The sequence below is a fragment of the Coturnix japonica genome, chromosome 4, assembly GCF_001577835.2.
Source record: "Coturnix japonica isolate 7356 chromosome 4, Coturnix japonica 2.1, whole genome shotgun sequence".
Taxonomy (NCBI): domain Eukaryota; kingdom Metazoa; phylum Chordata; class Aves; order Galliformes; family Phasianidae; genus Coturnix; species Coturnix japonica.
Genome location: NC_029519.1, coordinates 16026020 through 16039617, shown reverse-complemented (window position 1 = coordinate 16039617; position 13598 = coordinate 16026020). Strand labels below are relative to the sequence as shown.

General features: G+C 43.0%; 1 protein-coding gene across 4 annotated transcripts in view; it reads right to left on the bottom strand.

The window, feature by feature from the left end:
• Nucleotides 1-13598, bottom strand: part of NRK (Nik related kinase) — an 80680-nt gene that overhangs the window by 49183 nt on the left and 17899 nt on the right. For all 4 annotated transcript variants that reach the window (XR_004307040.1, XM_015860734.2, XM_015860736.2 and 1 more), the window contains exons 3-6: nt 9253-9309; nt 3767-3892; nt 2733-2843; nt 1224-1314 (exon numbers count right to left, since the gene is read on the bottom strand). Coding sequence is in view for 3 of the 4 variants with exons in the window: in XM_015860734.2 (XP_015716220.1) it covers nt 1224-1314; nt 2733-2843; nt 3767-3892; nt 9253-9309 (385 nt within the window). In the remaining variant the exon portion in view is untranslated. The remainder of the gene's footprint in view (nt 1-1223; nt 1315-2732; nt 2844-3766; nt 3893-9252; nt 9310-13598) is intronic.

Genomic DNA, 13598 nt, shown 5'->3' with positions numbered 1-13598 from the left:
AATAGTACTAGAAAGGAAAAACAGTACCTATGTATGAAGCATGTTTAGATGTGTCTTATATGTCTATTTGATTATATATCACTTTGTTTTCAGTTATTTCAAATAACTCCTTCCCTGCATTCAAAGACCCTCTTACAACAGGCTGAAGAATGCACTGGTTTATTCTGATCTTATTCTCATTATAATGAGAGAACTGTGCACTGCTCTCTGTGCTGAAAGGATGTTACTTTCATCAGGACCATATAGCAACACGGTATTGTTCAGAAATGAAGAAGAGTCTGTAAAACCAACCATTATATAATTATATTTTCTTTCAGCAAACCTCTAAGATGCACTAATTGGATCTACTGGACACAGCATCTAGTGCACTTCACAAAGAACATTAAGGAAAACCAAACCAAACCACACCACAACCAAGTTAAATCCCTCTGGCAATACTTTTTTTTATTAATTAATTTTTTAAGAAGTCCTTATTTTGGCTTGTTCCAGTGAAGCATCCTACCCCATACTGATAGGCTATATCTGTCCTTCTTCTCCAGCTCTATAGTGATTTCCTTCAAATGAAGAAAAGAGATGGGAAATAAAGAATCATCCCAAATAAGAAAAGGGCTCTCCTCAAGATTGCTCCCTTAAATCATTGCTATGCACCCTCTGTGATATCTTCCAAAAACATCAAAGACATCCTCCTCAAGAGAGATACGTACTTGAGTTTAATCTTAGGAAGCTGGAAGTTGTTAACAGTTCACACATCTCAGCTAGAAAAGGAAATGAGTAAACAGGCTACCATTCTTGAGAGATGAGTATTAGTAACACTATTCATGCACGAGGGCTACCACTGAAGAGCAGTTTCACCTATCTTCAGATTTATGATCATCTCTAAGCCTGCTCCCCTTAGAAAAATGGATTAGTTTAACTTACTCTTGGTTTGGTTTTGGTTTTTGGAAACCTTTGTACACTGGGAGCCTGCTCTGAAGACCTGGTGGTGATTTGGCTGACTATGTAGGTTATCTATGTGACTGTGCAGAAGTAGCTGTATTTCCCACAGGCTGTGAGTGACACTGTTGCAGAATATATCACATTCTCACCTTTTTCTAGCTGACAGACATTTTGCAAACCCAAGCATTAACACTATTTGATACGCCTTGGGTTCCTGAAAGTTCTTTCCAAGGTAAGACAGAAATTTTAAACAAACAGGTCTGTAGCACACATTTAAAGAAACATACCCAGTTTTACTTCTGCATTTTCTGTGAGAAGAACATTCTGTCCTTTAATATCTCGATGGATGACATGATGAGCATGAAGATGTGCCAAGCCCTAAAAATAAAGCAAAACAAAACCAAGACTTCCCTTATTCTCATTATCGTGACCTTTTGTTGCCCTTTTATACCTTCCCAGACTTCATAGGGAAAGTCCTTTACATGTGATCAGCAACATCAAGTCCTCACTTTTGGCAAGGAGAGAAGACAAGAACCAGAAGGCATGACTGTAGCGTAGCATCTCTAAAGTACAGTGTGAATAAAATGAGGTACCAGTATTTTTACCAATATTTTACCAATAGACTTTGCTGAAAATGCTTAGCTTCTGTAATACAGTATTAGTGACTTCAAATGCAGCTTCCACCCAACTCCTAAATTTTCCAGAAGGCAACGTTTTCAGCCCAGATGCAATGAGTTATTCTCTGTTTTAAAATGAAGATGTTTCTTGCTTTCTGCTGCAAGAGCATAAACCACAGGTTTTAATACCAATTGTTTTAATAGATATATCACAGCCACACAACCACAAGAACTTAAACAGGCCACTATGATTATTTATTTATTTATTTATTTATTTATCTATTTTGCAGCTAAGAGTTCTCCCCACAGTCTGCAGCTGTAGTTATTACAATATGCAGTCTAATGCCAAATCCAGGTGGGACGGCTGATGCTCTCCACTGAATATACTTATCAACAACAGCTCCAGGAGTAGAGATTTACCCCCATTCAAGCATTACTTTGGCACACTATTTGAATTCTAGATCCACGAATATGCAGCTATCCTATTATTTAGAAAAGAAGTAAAACTTCACTACATGGAAGATAGATTAGTAAGTCTGTAATGGGTTTGGAATTTACAACTATGGGTTTCAATGTTGTTTTGGTGTCTTTTTTCCAGGCCAGTGCACTGGATTACACTTTAGAACTGTTTTATTCTCTCTACTTTCCAGGAACACACATACAAAAAATAATTAAAAAAAATTAATCCCAAAGCATACACAGAATGAAATATAGTTGCAAGAATTATCTTGGTGAATATTGCTGCAACAGGGCCACCTTTACCATTTTAAGATGCTGTTTACCTAACATTGCTTCTAGTAGTGCAGAAAAAAGGTCCCCCAATGTGTGCAGGTAAAGGACTTATAATTAGATTGACCTTACACATCAAGAATAGTCAAAGCAATGAGCAGTAGTAATACCATAAGATACGGAGGAGGACGGTATTTGTCACAGAAGACAATAATCGATGTGCTCTTCATACAGAAAATGGGATTAATTGGAGTACTACGAGATATTAAGTAGGCATCATGCAAGCTGATGGACATTTGGGCTCTTCTGAACTCAAGGACCATAGCGCACAAACCCCATGGATCAAAATCTTGAAATACTAGTGCTTATTATTGCTTTACATTAAGGACCAAGGGCCAGGAAAGGATTTTTTGTTCCAAATGAGCAACAAGGTTCTGGTCCACAACTCACCCTGAGAACCTCTCTGCAGATGTAGGCAATCCACTCCTCCTTCAAAGTGTTCCCCTTCGTGTTCTTGATGAGGTCGGTGACGGAGCCAGCACCACAGTACTCCATCACCAGCTGCAGGAAGACAAAAGCAATGCATCTTTACCACAGCACCAGCAGAGATATCAAGAGCGATGTCTGCTGCACCACTATCACGGCAAAGTGAACTATGTGCCACCCTCCTGGGTGCCAAATCATGTAAAATCTCTTTTCCTGAGCAATGCACATTACTGAGTAAATATATAGAAACAAGAACTCAGGAGTGCACCTCTCCTATCACAGGTCAAGGGTAAACATTTTCTTTCTAATAGAAATATAAATCAGAAGAAAAACAACCAAGAACAAAAATAGCACTAACAAAGGGGGGGTTTTTTGTTTTTTTCTGTTTGCTTTTTTATTTTTCAACTGGAAAAGAATGTAGAAAGTGACAAGGAAAAGGAGGGGAGAGGAAAAGACAAGCTCTATTTCATCACTGTTAAAAAAAAAAGACGGAAACATTTAACTTGGGAAGAGAAAGTTCTAACAACAAATCCAATCTACAGCCTAAGTCACAAGCATTATACGTTATGCTCATCCTCTTAAATGAGGTGGGAAGCAAATGGATGAGGCCAGGCTCGTCTCTGTTCTGTGTAGTGAAAGGACAAGGAGCAGTGGCCTAAAACTTGAACATAGGAAATTCCATACAAATGTGGGAGAATTTCTTTATGGTAAGGATGACTGGAATGGGCTGCCCAGAGAGATGGTGGAGTCTCCTATGGAGATAGTGAAGACCTGCCCCATGTCCACTTGTGCGACTTACTGTAAGGAACCTGCTTTAGCAAGGGGTTGGACTCAATCTCTTGTTGCCCCTTCTAACTGTTGTTAAGCTATGTGTAAAGGAAGAGGGATGTTTCTTTTCAGTGACTTCAACATTCCACCAAGACAAGGTCTGAGACAAGTACATCGGAGCTCTAAAGAAAGGAGCTGGACATCCAATGAACACAACACAAAGCACTTACCCAGAGCTGATCATCTTGGCCTGCAGGACTCTTCTTTACAAATGCACCATAATATGTAGCAATATTCCGGTGATGGGAATATTTTTTTAGCATATTTATCTCCAGCTTGATTTCTTCCTCCTCATTCTGTGTCAGAAGAAAACAGAAGGTTCTGGAAGTGCTGAGAGGTCACCAAGCCTGTGCACCCTCCCTCTTTGGCAACATTTGGGACCCAACTGGAAGAACCCCTGAGCAACACACCATGCTTCAGGCAGGACTTTGGGCTGGAGACCTGAGGTCCTTCCAACCAGAACTGTCCTGTCAGTCTGAGACTGCAGTTCAAGGACAGGCTCATAAACTGAGGATGGAATCATTCTGATCCTTTGGGCTAGGACTGAGCTAAAGAACCAAAAATACCCTCATGTGGTTGAAACAAAATCATATTGCCTCCTCATGGGGCTAGGCAGGATCAGTAACTCCCATTTGCAGCTCCTGTATGCAGTAATTTAGTCTTGGAGAAATGAACTGGACTTAAACAAATAAAAATATTCCTAACACACCATTACGTAAATACTCAGAAAGTACTTGAGTGCACATATCAGCCAATTCATCTTCCCACTGCCACCAAGGGCCAAGCTAAGAGGAAACTACAACAGGGCAGGCGCACAGCCACATGTTGGCCTCTGGAGCTACAGCAGAGCCAGGGCTTGCCCCCTTTCCAGCAGTCCCCCACCCCCCTCACACACAGGGTGCCCCACATCAAGACATTGGCCAAGTGCTGGTGAGTGGAACTTAGGCCCAGCCACTTTATTCCAGACACTGTTTTGTGCCAGCTCCGTTACTCCACTGCCTTCGCTCAGCCTCCTCAGACAGGCATTCTCCTCTGGCCAGTCCAGCCAAAGCTGTGGGGTGCTAATGGGAATAGTTTTAACAACAGCTCTATAAGGAAACGTCATTTTTCAGTGAGGTCTTTTTTCAAGAGGTCCTCTCAGAGCAGCCTGTTTGTTTTGCAGTCCCTGAGAGAAACAGTGCACAATGCTCTGTGAAATGTCTGTAGATTTTGCTGTCTCATTTGCTTTAATAGGAAACGCATAGCACTGTGAGGTATCCATGCATCACTTAAAAGGAGTAAGACCAAGCTGAAAATTAATTTACCTTGCTGCAAAACATTCCAGTCAGCACTTACTAGCTGAAGGGAAGAAAAGGAAGCAGCAAGAATAGTTCAGACCCACAGGACATTCTTCTGCACTTTCTCACTGTTTTCCAGTCACTTTGCCACTGAAACTTTCTTTTAGCCATCACAACAGACCGCTTACAAAACTGGCTGCACTGTCCCTTCAACCTGTACCAAAACACAGAAGCCTGGCAGGCTGAAACCAAATTCTTTCAAACATCTTATTAAATCTGACCTGAAAAAAGCATTCCCAGCAGGAGTAGCCAAGAACTTCCCTAATAGCTTCAATACACAGGAGATGTGCTGCCAAACCAAAGCCTAACTTTCTTAAGTTTTAGGAAAAAGGAAATGTGAAATAACTCAAAGCAAAAACAGCAATTTCTGGTTTCAGAAGTGTCTCTCTGCTGAACAAAGAGTCTCGAGGCACACTTACTATACCAGGTGCTTCATTTGTCTTTTGTTTGCAATTAAGGACAAAGGAAAACCTTTAATCTTTGGCTTAATAGAACTCTGGGTGTCATATAACTTAGAAAGGGTAAGGACAAGGCTGGAGTAGCATCTGGAGCGACCAAGAGAAATCAGAGCTGCCTCCCAGACAGCATGCAGGAAACCCACTGTAAGCAAGGCCGTATTTCAATCTGTGTGTAGCCAGGGTCAGATAAAAGGGAACTTGTGCTCTTGCCTTCTGGATGGGAAGCAATGCTCTGCTCTTTCTGAAACTCCAAATTGAGCATGTGAAAGACGGAAATAGGCAGTTGAGCACAGAGCAACCGGAGACAAAGGCACCCATCAGCTTTTTAGTGCACAAAGGTGTTCAGGATTCCACTTTCCACCACCCTGTCTGTTAGTGCTGTCGTAAGCCATATCTCCCAGGGGTCTGGAACCTGCTCATGAATCACACTGCTTAAGAGAAGAAACAAGCTCACAGATGTGCAGGTGCAAAAAGATGCTTGCTTTCACAAACCAATGCAGTTCTGGGTGCAGATGACTGCAAGCACAAAGATGACATGATCACAATCAAAGGCAATGCCATTAAGAAGCAAAGAACAAGAAAGCACATGCCTCTGACCTCAGACAGAAACAAAAATCAGCAGCAGGTACGTACTCCATCAAAAGATCCCTCAATAATGGGGGTACTAATGACAGGTTTCTCTTTACATGTTATTTCACTATCAGGAAAGCCTGAAAGCAATGACAGGGAATGGCCTGCTGCAGAAAAGCCTCTTAACCAGCTGCACTGACAGCCCAAGAGACAAGCAGCAAGGTTCAGCAAGGATCCCACCTTTCCATGCGCCCTCTGTTTACTTGGCACAGCCGGCAAGCAGGAAGCACAGCCTGCGCAGACCCAGGAAAGCACACTGCCATCAGCTCCACTTCAACAATTTCAAGGGCTCTCATCCCCCAACTTCCCCCAGAAAACGTGACACTGCAGCACTTCCTGACAGATGTCCATAAGATCCCACAGTGACCACAGCATCCTGCTGCTGCTCTTCAGAAAGCAGCCCGGGGCTACAACTCGAAGCAGCAAAGGGCAGATTTGCTCAGCTCTTGGTAAGCCTCAGATCTCAGAGCTGAATAATCGCAGCTGAAGCTGGGCAGTGGTTTTCTGACCAAATAATTTATGGCCAGAAAAAACAAATGAAAAAAACCAACAAAGTAGATTTGATGAAACAACATTTGGCTGAGACATCTCAGTTATGATGAAACATTAGCTGGAAGATACCTTGGGTTGGATTTTCTAGTGAAAACAGGATGCTGGGGGAGAAAAATCTACCACAGAACGTGGAAGAGGCATAAAAGTGCCTCAGACTCCTGATATGACTGCTATCCTTGTTCAACACTGTTCTCTCCCATGTCAGATAACAATGACCAATTACTGAGCAGTGTTGTGGGCTGCTGATCAAACTGTCACCACCCTACACAAGATCTTCACTTTTATTTCTTGGACAGGGGTGAAGGCAAAAATACTTCGTTTATCCAGGTTTCTTTAAACAACTATCTGTTTTCTGTCACATTAAATTTTGCTCCCCAAGAAGCACAAAACAGGCTGTGTCACTACCCAAAGATGAAAATGACCAGAGGGGCTCGAAGCCTCCCAACTCACTCAAGCAGGTTTACTCTGACAGCTTCCATTTCCCAGAAACCAAACACCCTGCGAAGTGCGATTTACATGCAGGACACTGAAGACAAGGATTTCAAATATTTTAAAGACTTTTTTTAATGCCTCGAGCCAGCTTTTCAAGCCCAAAGGAACAGAAAATAATTTCAACCCAAGCAGACTAACAAACATGAGAAACACTGAGTACTTGGCAGGCTCTGAATTTATCACACTGGATTTCTGCAGGTTGAAAGGATTTCCACATTACAGTTCAGACTCAGTATTGCCATGAGAGGCCTCAGTGCCCACACACTATGACGCAGCAAAAGGCTTTCACTATTTTACAGGCAGAGAAGTGAGGTTCAGAGATGCTCTGGACTCATTCAGCACCAGCCTCAGTCACGCTGCACCCATACTCCAACCTTCTGCAGCAGCAGAGCAGGCACCAGCTTCAGTCACTCTGCAGTACAGGGGACCAGAAGCATGGTCTCTGACCAGACAGGCCAGCTCAGAAGGCAATCAGTAATCCAGAATAGCCACGGTTTATCAGCACACTCACTATTAAGTTCTTAAGCTGTCACAACTGCTTTCGTGTTAAGTGACTCAATGTGAAAACAGCACAAGCTATTATTGCTGCTCAGCCCCTCTAGCAATGGGACAGATTCCCCTGGGAGGTGCTGACTTTCCAACTCACAGAGAAGTAGTAAATCAAACCTGAGCAGCCGCGTTTTGTCCCCAGAATCATGCAATGTGAATTCCTGAAGCTTTCCAAGGCTTTATTCCATCTAAATTTTGTGTCCATGCAAGAAGGCATTACTGGATGCTGCACTGTGTTGCTTACATACAAAGGAGACTGTTACGCTATCAAAGGAAATCTTCCCAAGGTTCCCTTCCTGAAGTTTTTGCTTCAATTGTTTCATCAAGGAAGGGACTATCACTGGTGTTAACATGACAGCCCACAAGTGACATCTGTGGCTAGCCTTCAAGCAATGCTGGCTGACCCAGCAAGGCATGAAAGCCATCCGCACAGAAGCTCTGGCTCACTTCTGAGTCCCACACAGGATCTACCCTGTAGAATCCTTTGTCCAGCCACACATTTGTTTTTACAAGGTGGTAGTCATAGCCAAACCAGCCCTTAGACATTCTTCATAAAAGTGCTACAGCAGCATCAAGTCCAACTAACCAGCATTCAGTTCAGACCACTCACTGCTCAGGGCTGGATTCCCACCCTGTCAGCAGAGACATCTGGCCTGGACCTGCTCTACGTGACAATGCTCACACAGACTATATCTTTCTCTGTTGTCTTCCAAGACAAGCAGAAGACATAGAAACATTGACAGAGCTTGCTCGTGCTTGTTCAAAATGCTCCACATAGTTGTACCACCGGCAGACTTGGCCCAGAGGATCTATTTCTTATCTTAGGCTATGACCCTTCCTCAGCATCCCAAGAAGAACAAATTCAACTTGGAGTTTTGTGCACCGCGTCCACACTGCCAGAGCAAGGAGCCAGAATGGGGAGCTGTTCATCCATGCTAACAGGTGAACCCCATGGAACACAAACTTCCAGCACACTTTGAGGAGAAGATGCAGGCTCATCCCAGTCCTTCAGGGGAAAAGGAGCATAACATTTCAAGAAGTTAAACTGCTTCACTACTAGCTGTGTTCAGAAACAAAGATCAATACTCAAGCTAATTTTTTTGACACCTTGTTCCAGCACTGACACCAGTTTATAAATGCGAGCAGGGACAGTGCCAATTAAGCTGTCTGCTTCTCTCATCTGTCAAATAACAATAAAGAAGTGCTACAATTGCATTTCTAACATGTTCTTGCTTGCTTGCTGTCATGGCATCTACACTGAGGAATGGCTGGCATGTGAAGGGAGAGGATGTGATAAAACACAGTAGGGGTATTGCACAGCTATAGGAAATCTTTTATATGCTGTCCTGGGAAACAGATAATCAACCAGAAATAAGCATGAAGAGAGTTCTTGTCATTATTTTAGAGCACAAAAACATAGAAATGCATCCCTTATTGCTTTGTCCCCACTGGACAGGTACAATTGAAATTCTAGTTGCATTAGCACCACTCAGAACTTCAAAAAACAAACCACTGCTGAGCTACCGTAACTTATCCCACCAGATTGTCTTTCACAAGCTGTTCACATTCACATGATGTGATTCTTTATCTTTCCTTACACCTTGATAATTGCTTTTTGATTTTTGGTTCTCTACTCACCTCAGTAACATTCATCACTTTGATTGCAGCCAGCTGCCCAGTCTTAACATGGCGGCCCTGTTAAAATAACAAAATACTGTAAGCAAAACATGTATGTAAACTATGTACACAGTAGCTAATGATGCATTTAATGGGGCTGTTGGAGCATGTCGAATTAGTTTATGGGTCTCCATCTGACTTTCATGGACGAGGTGCAGCCACTAAAACTGTATGTATTTTCTGGCTTCTTAAAACAAAAAGTTTTTTGAAGACTGTGAGGAAAGGGAAGGAATAAAGTTATTAAAAGAGCAAACTCAATACAAAGACTGACAGTCTATGGTTCACAAGAATGTATATTAGAAATGCAATCAGGAATCTTGCGGCAAATTGCACGGTTTCTTGGCTAGGTAAGAACAAGTTACTCCATACATGCTAAGCACAGTGCTTTCTCCTGATAACCAACACTAATCTCACACTGAAGGATGGTATCAAAAGATTTGCATGGACAGCGGATTGGCTATGCATCCTAATTCCTCCCTTCCGTTAGCATTCAGAAATGGGTCTGAAGCTGCAAGACTCCAATTCTGTTCTTTAAATAGTGGTGCCTGAAAAGCTGTGTATTGAAATAGCCAACTGACATCAGCTAAGTAAGTGAGCCATAGGAAATCAGATATGAATGCTGCATTTTGCAGACAAAATGATTTGCTGGTCCAACTTACACCTGCAAAATTAAAAGCTAAGTTGATGTAACTTTACAACTCAGGTCCTGTCTGTACACAATTGCACACAAGTATTATTCCAACGACTAAGCGATTTTGCACCAAAGAAAAGTGATGCCTCGTTTTCAAGCAATGTGTTACAGTCATGTTTTCTTTTACAGACAACTGAACCCTGCTGAGACTTTGTGCATTTGCAAGTGCTCTCCATCTCCAGGAACACCCTGGGACTGCAAAGCTTTTTCTCAGAAAGCAGAGCGTGAGGATTTCTGTTGGATGAGAGAAGCTCAGCCCTTGCAGAGCCTTGTCTCAAAGCAACGTCTGCCTCGCACTTTGCAAAGTTTCCTTCCCAGTGTGCCAAACCCACTGGCCCACATGCAACCTTTCGCGTGCACAGGCTCATCTGCAATAAACACTCCCTGGCCAGGTAAAGCAGCACACTATGGTAAGGTAGCATGTGCACTTCCCACCCTTACATTCCCCTGGACCCCTTTGTTGCCCTAGAACAAAACACAGTGAGGGTTGATGCATAGTAGAATCCAAACCTTTCTCAAGAAGACAAAAGAAGTGCTAAGAGCAAAGGAGCAACAAAGGCACATTCTTGCTGGCTCAATCCAATTCTCTACTTGCTACAAGTTAGTTCCAATAACTGCTGTCACACCTTCATAAAAGAGCTTCCACGTTTCTTGGTTGCATTAAGCTGGAGAACCTCATCTTCCTCCATCCAGAAGCTGGTGTGCAGTCACACTGAGGGCTGAAGGGTTACCTTCACAAAAAGGTTATCTAAGTCTAATGAAAATTATCTAAGAGGAATTAATTTAAAAGTCTTTTGAGACTAGGGAAAAAAAAGTGTATCTCGGAAAGCACAGATAAATGCTTATCTATAGATATATATCTCAATGTTGAGATCATTTTACTACTATTTTGGCACATTTAATTTCGATTACAATACAATTTCCTAAAAATAAAATAATAACAATAAAAAAGCAGATTCACTGTTACTGTAGAATGAGAGATGTCTGTAACGCCTCTGTACCAAAGAATGTGGCAGAATTACATAGCATATAGCATCATTTCCATTTATCTCTGGCATCATTTCAACATGCACAAATCAAATCTCCTTTAAGATCTACCAAAGGAAAAGGCTCAGCTTGCCACCGCCACCCAAAATGGCAGAGCACAAGTACAGGCGTTCATGCAAAGTGCCATTAATGCCAGGCAGACTGACTGAGCAGGGCAACAGGCCGCACGCTGCGCTTGCTTTAATGCTCAAACCACAACGGTTCTGACAGTCAGAGTGAAAACCCCAGGTTTCTCTCCTTTACGTTGGGTTTTTGTTTTCGTTCTTTTTTTGAACTGTTTCAAGTACATTTTCCTTGAAATCTCTATAAGTGGTAAACATCCTGAGCTCAGCCCTGGGGTTCTTGCTAATGCACCAACACTAGCGCCTAAGTAAGGGTTTCAGGGCCCAGTCCTTTATCTTTTCAGTTATCAATAAATCTCAGAGGTTAGGCAAGGTTCATGGGAACTCTTGCACACTGCTGCTTCTGCTGAAGCCACAAGGTTGAATGTGTTTGAATTGTTTTTATAAAGGTGGTGTTTTGATTTTTTTTCTGTGTAAAGCTCCCAGCAGCATCTGTCTGCTTTAACTCCTACCCAACCGAACATGGCAATGTGCAATGTGCAGTGCTCATTCTCTGCAGATCACCAAAGGGAATTCAACTCTCGTGACTCCAGCCAACATATTCAATGGCTATCTGCAAGTCACCCACATCCTCACCCAGGATTAGAGCAGTAAATGCCATCCATTGCATACAGAGTTCAGACTTGAGCAATTCTGAAACTCAAGGACTCTGACGCTGAAGTTCCTGACTACATTTTGGTGAGGTATCCAAGCTGGAAGAAATTCTCCCATTAGCTTCGAGTCCAACTAAATTCCTCTTCTCACCCAGAAAATACTTCCGTGTAAAATCTGTTGCAAGTGCCAGTTAGTTACTACAGCAACACTCTGCAACTCCAGGGCCAGCACTCAATTTTCTCAAATCTGAACGCTAGTCATTGCAGCCACATTTGCAGGCAATGCACTGTGCCAAAGATCTGTTTCTGACGTGCTCCAACTGTGTGTTATCTCTGCGGGGAGAGCTACGGTGAATGGGATAGATCACTGGGTGTTTCTCCCATTGAATATGCATTTATCATCTTAGTTCAGATCAATATAGGCACCATTTATTTATATACTCTACCGAGGGCCAAGACATACATTTTGCTATTTGGATGAAACAAGAATATCAGCATTAGCAGTCAAGTTATTAGCCAGTAAGGGAGTTTAACGTGCATTAAGTGTATTTACATGAAAACACACTCAATTACGTACAATACCTTTTCCTTTTAATCCAAACGAATTCCTCAGGCCTTGGATTCGGCCACTTATCGCTGGAGACTAAAGGGGCCTGCTCCCAGTGACAGGGTCACCTCTGCCATCACACATGCATAGCACACTTATGCTGTCGGTCAGAACATGGGCAGAAAGCTGTGGGACTCCAGAGTGACCCTTCACAAAACTGCCTGCTTGCATATAAGCCATATATCACAACTTGAACCATTAGGACGGCCTCTGTGTCTTTCAGGTTTGCACTTGAAAGGCAGCCTGGCTGTTGGAGCTAGAGGACCTTGCTATGGGATGATCTCTAAAGCCGGCTGCCAGCCACCCTTGCAGAGCAGGGTGATGGCCCAGCTGTTCAGCTGCAGGCTCTTCCTGAAAGTGAATTCAGCGAGCAGATTTCCCGTTCAAAACCCACATATGAACTTTGAAGTCTGAGCCACTCTTGGGTGAGCCAGCGCAAGGCTCTGCGGTTGCTGGTGTGCTGCCAGCTCAGCTGTCTGCGCCAGCGTGGGACCCCACCCTCTTGCCCCTCTCCTCTCCACCCTTTCCATCCTGGTCAGGCAAGGAAAACCTTCAGGAGACTACACAGCAAGCAAACAATGCTCCACAAAGGGATTCAGGAAACCCCGTGTTCTATTCCACATGACCTCAATGAAGTCATGATCCTTCTGTTTCCCTTTCCACCTACAAAGGGCTTCTCCACTTAGACTCAGCGATTCAGATGAGATGAGCAATGCCTGCTGTTGCCAGTCTGCTGACACCAGCCCTGCCTGCTGACAACACCAGGGCAGCCTCCTGTGCAGCTCAGCCAGGAGGATGCCCAGGGCATGAGACCTGCTCTCAGACTGCTCAACAGAAGGCACTGCTTGGAGCCAGTGCTGGCTTCAGATCTTCCTAGAGAAGTATTTTGCGCTCACCGAAACAAAAAAAAAAAAAAGATATTTTATAGCTTTTTTGTTTATTTGTTTTTAAATATAGTTTAAAAAATAATAATAATCCAAGGAACCCATTTCACTGTAGAAGGCAAATAAGCTGGCAGTGGTGTAAGACTTCCCTTGAACTAAAATAGCAACCCATTAGCCACAGATGAAATCAGAACACATCACATTTATCATTCACTTAAAATTGTACTCAAGCCCACTGGCTAGAGGAGAGGCATGGACACGGGTCATTTCTATGGCACCAGATACTACAGCCTTCATCACTGGAGGACAAGGACATTCCTTCACCCCTGCAGCAAATGTCTGTACAACAGTTCTCATGAGCAA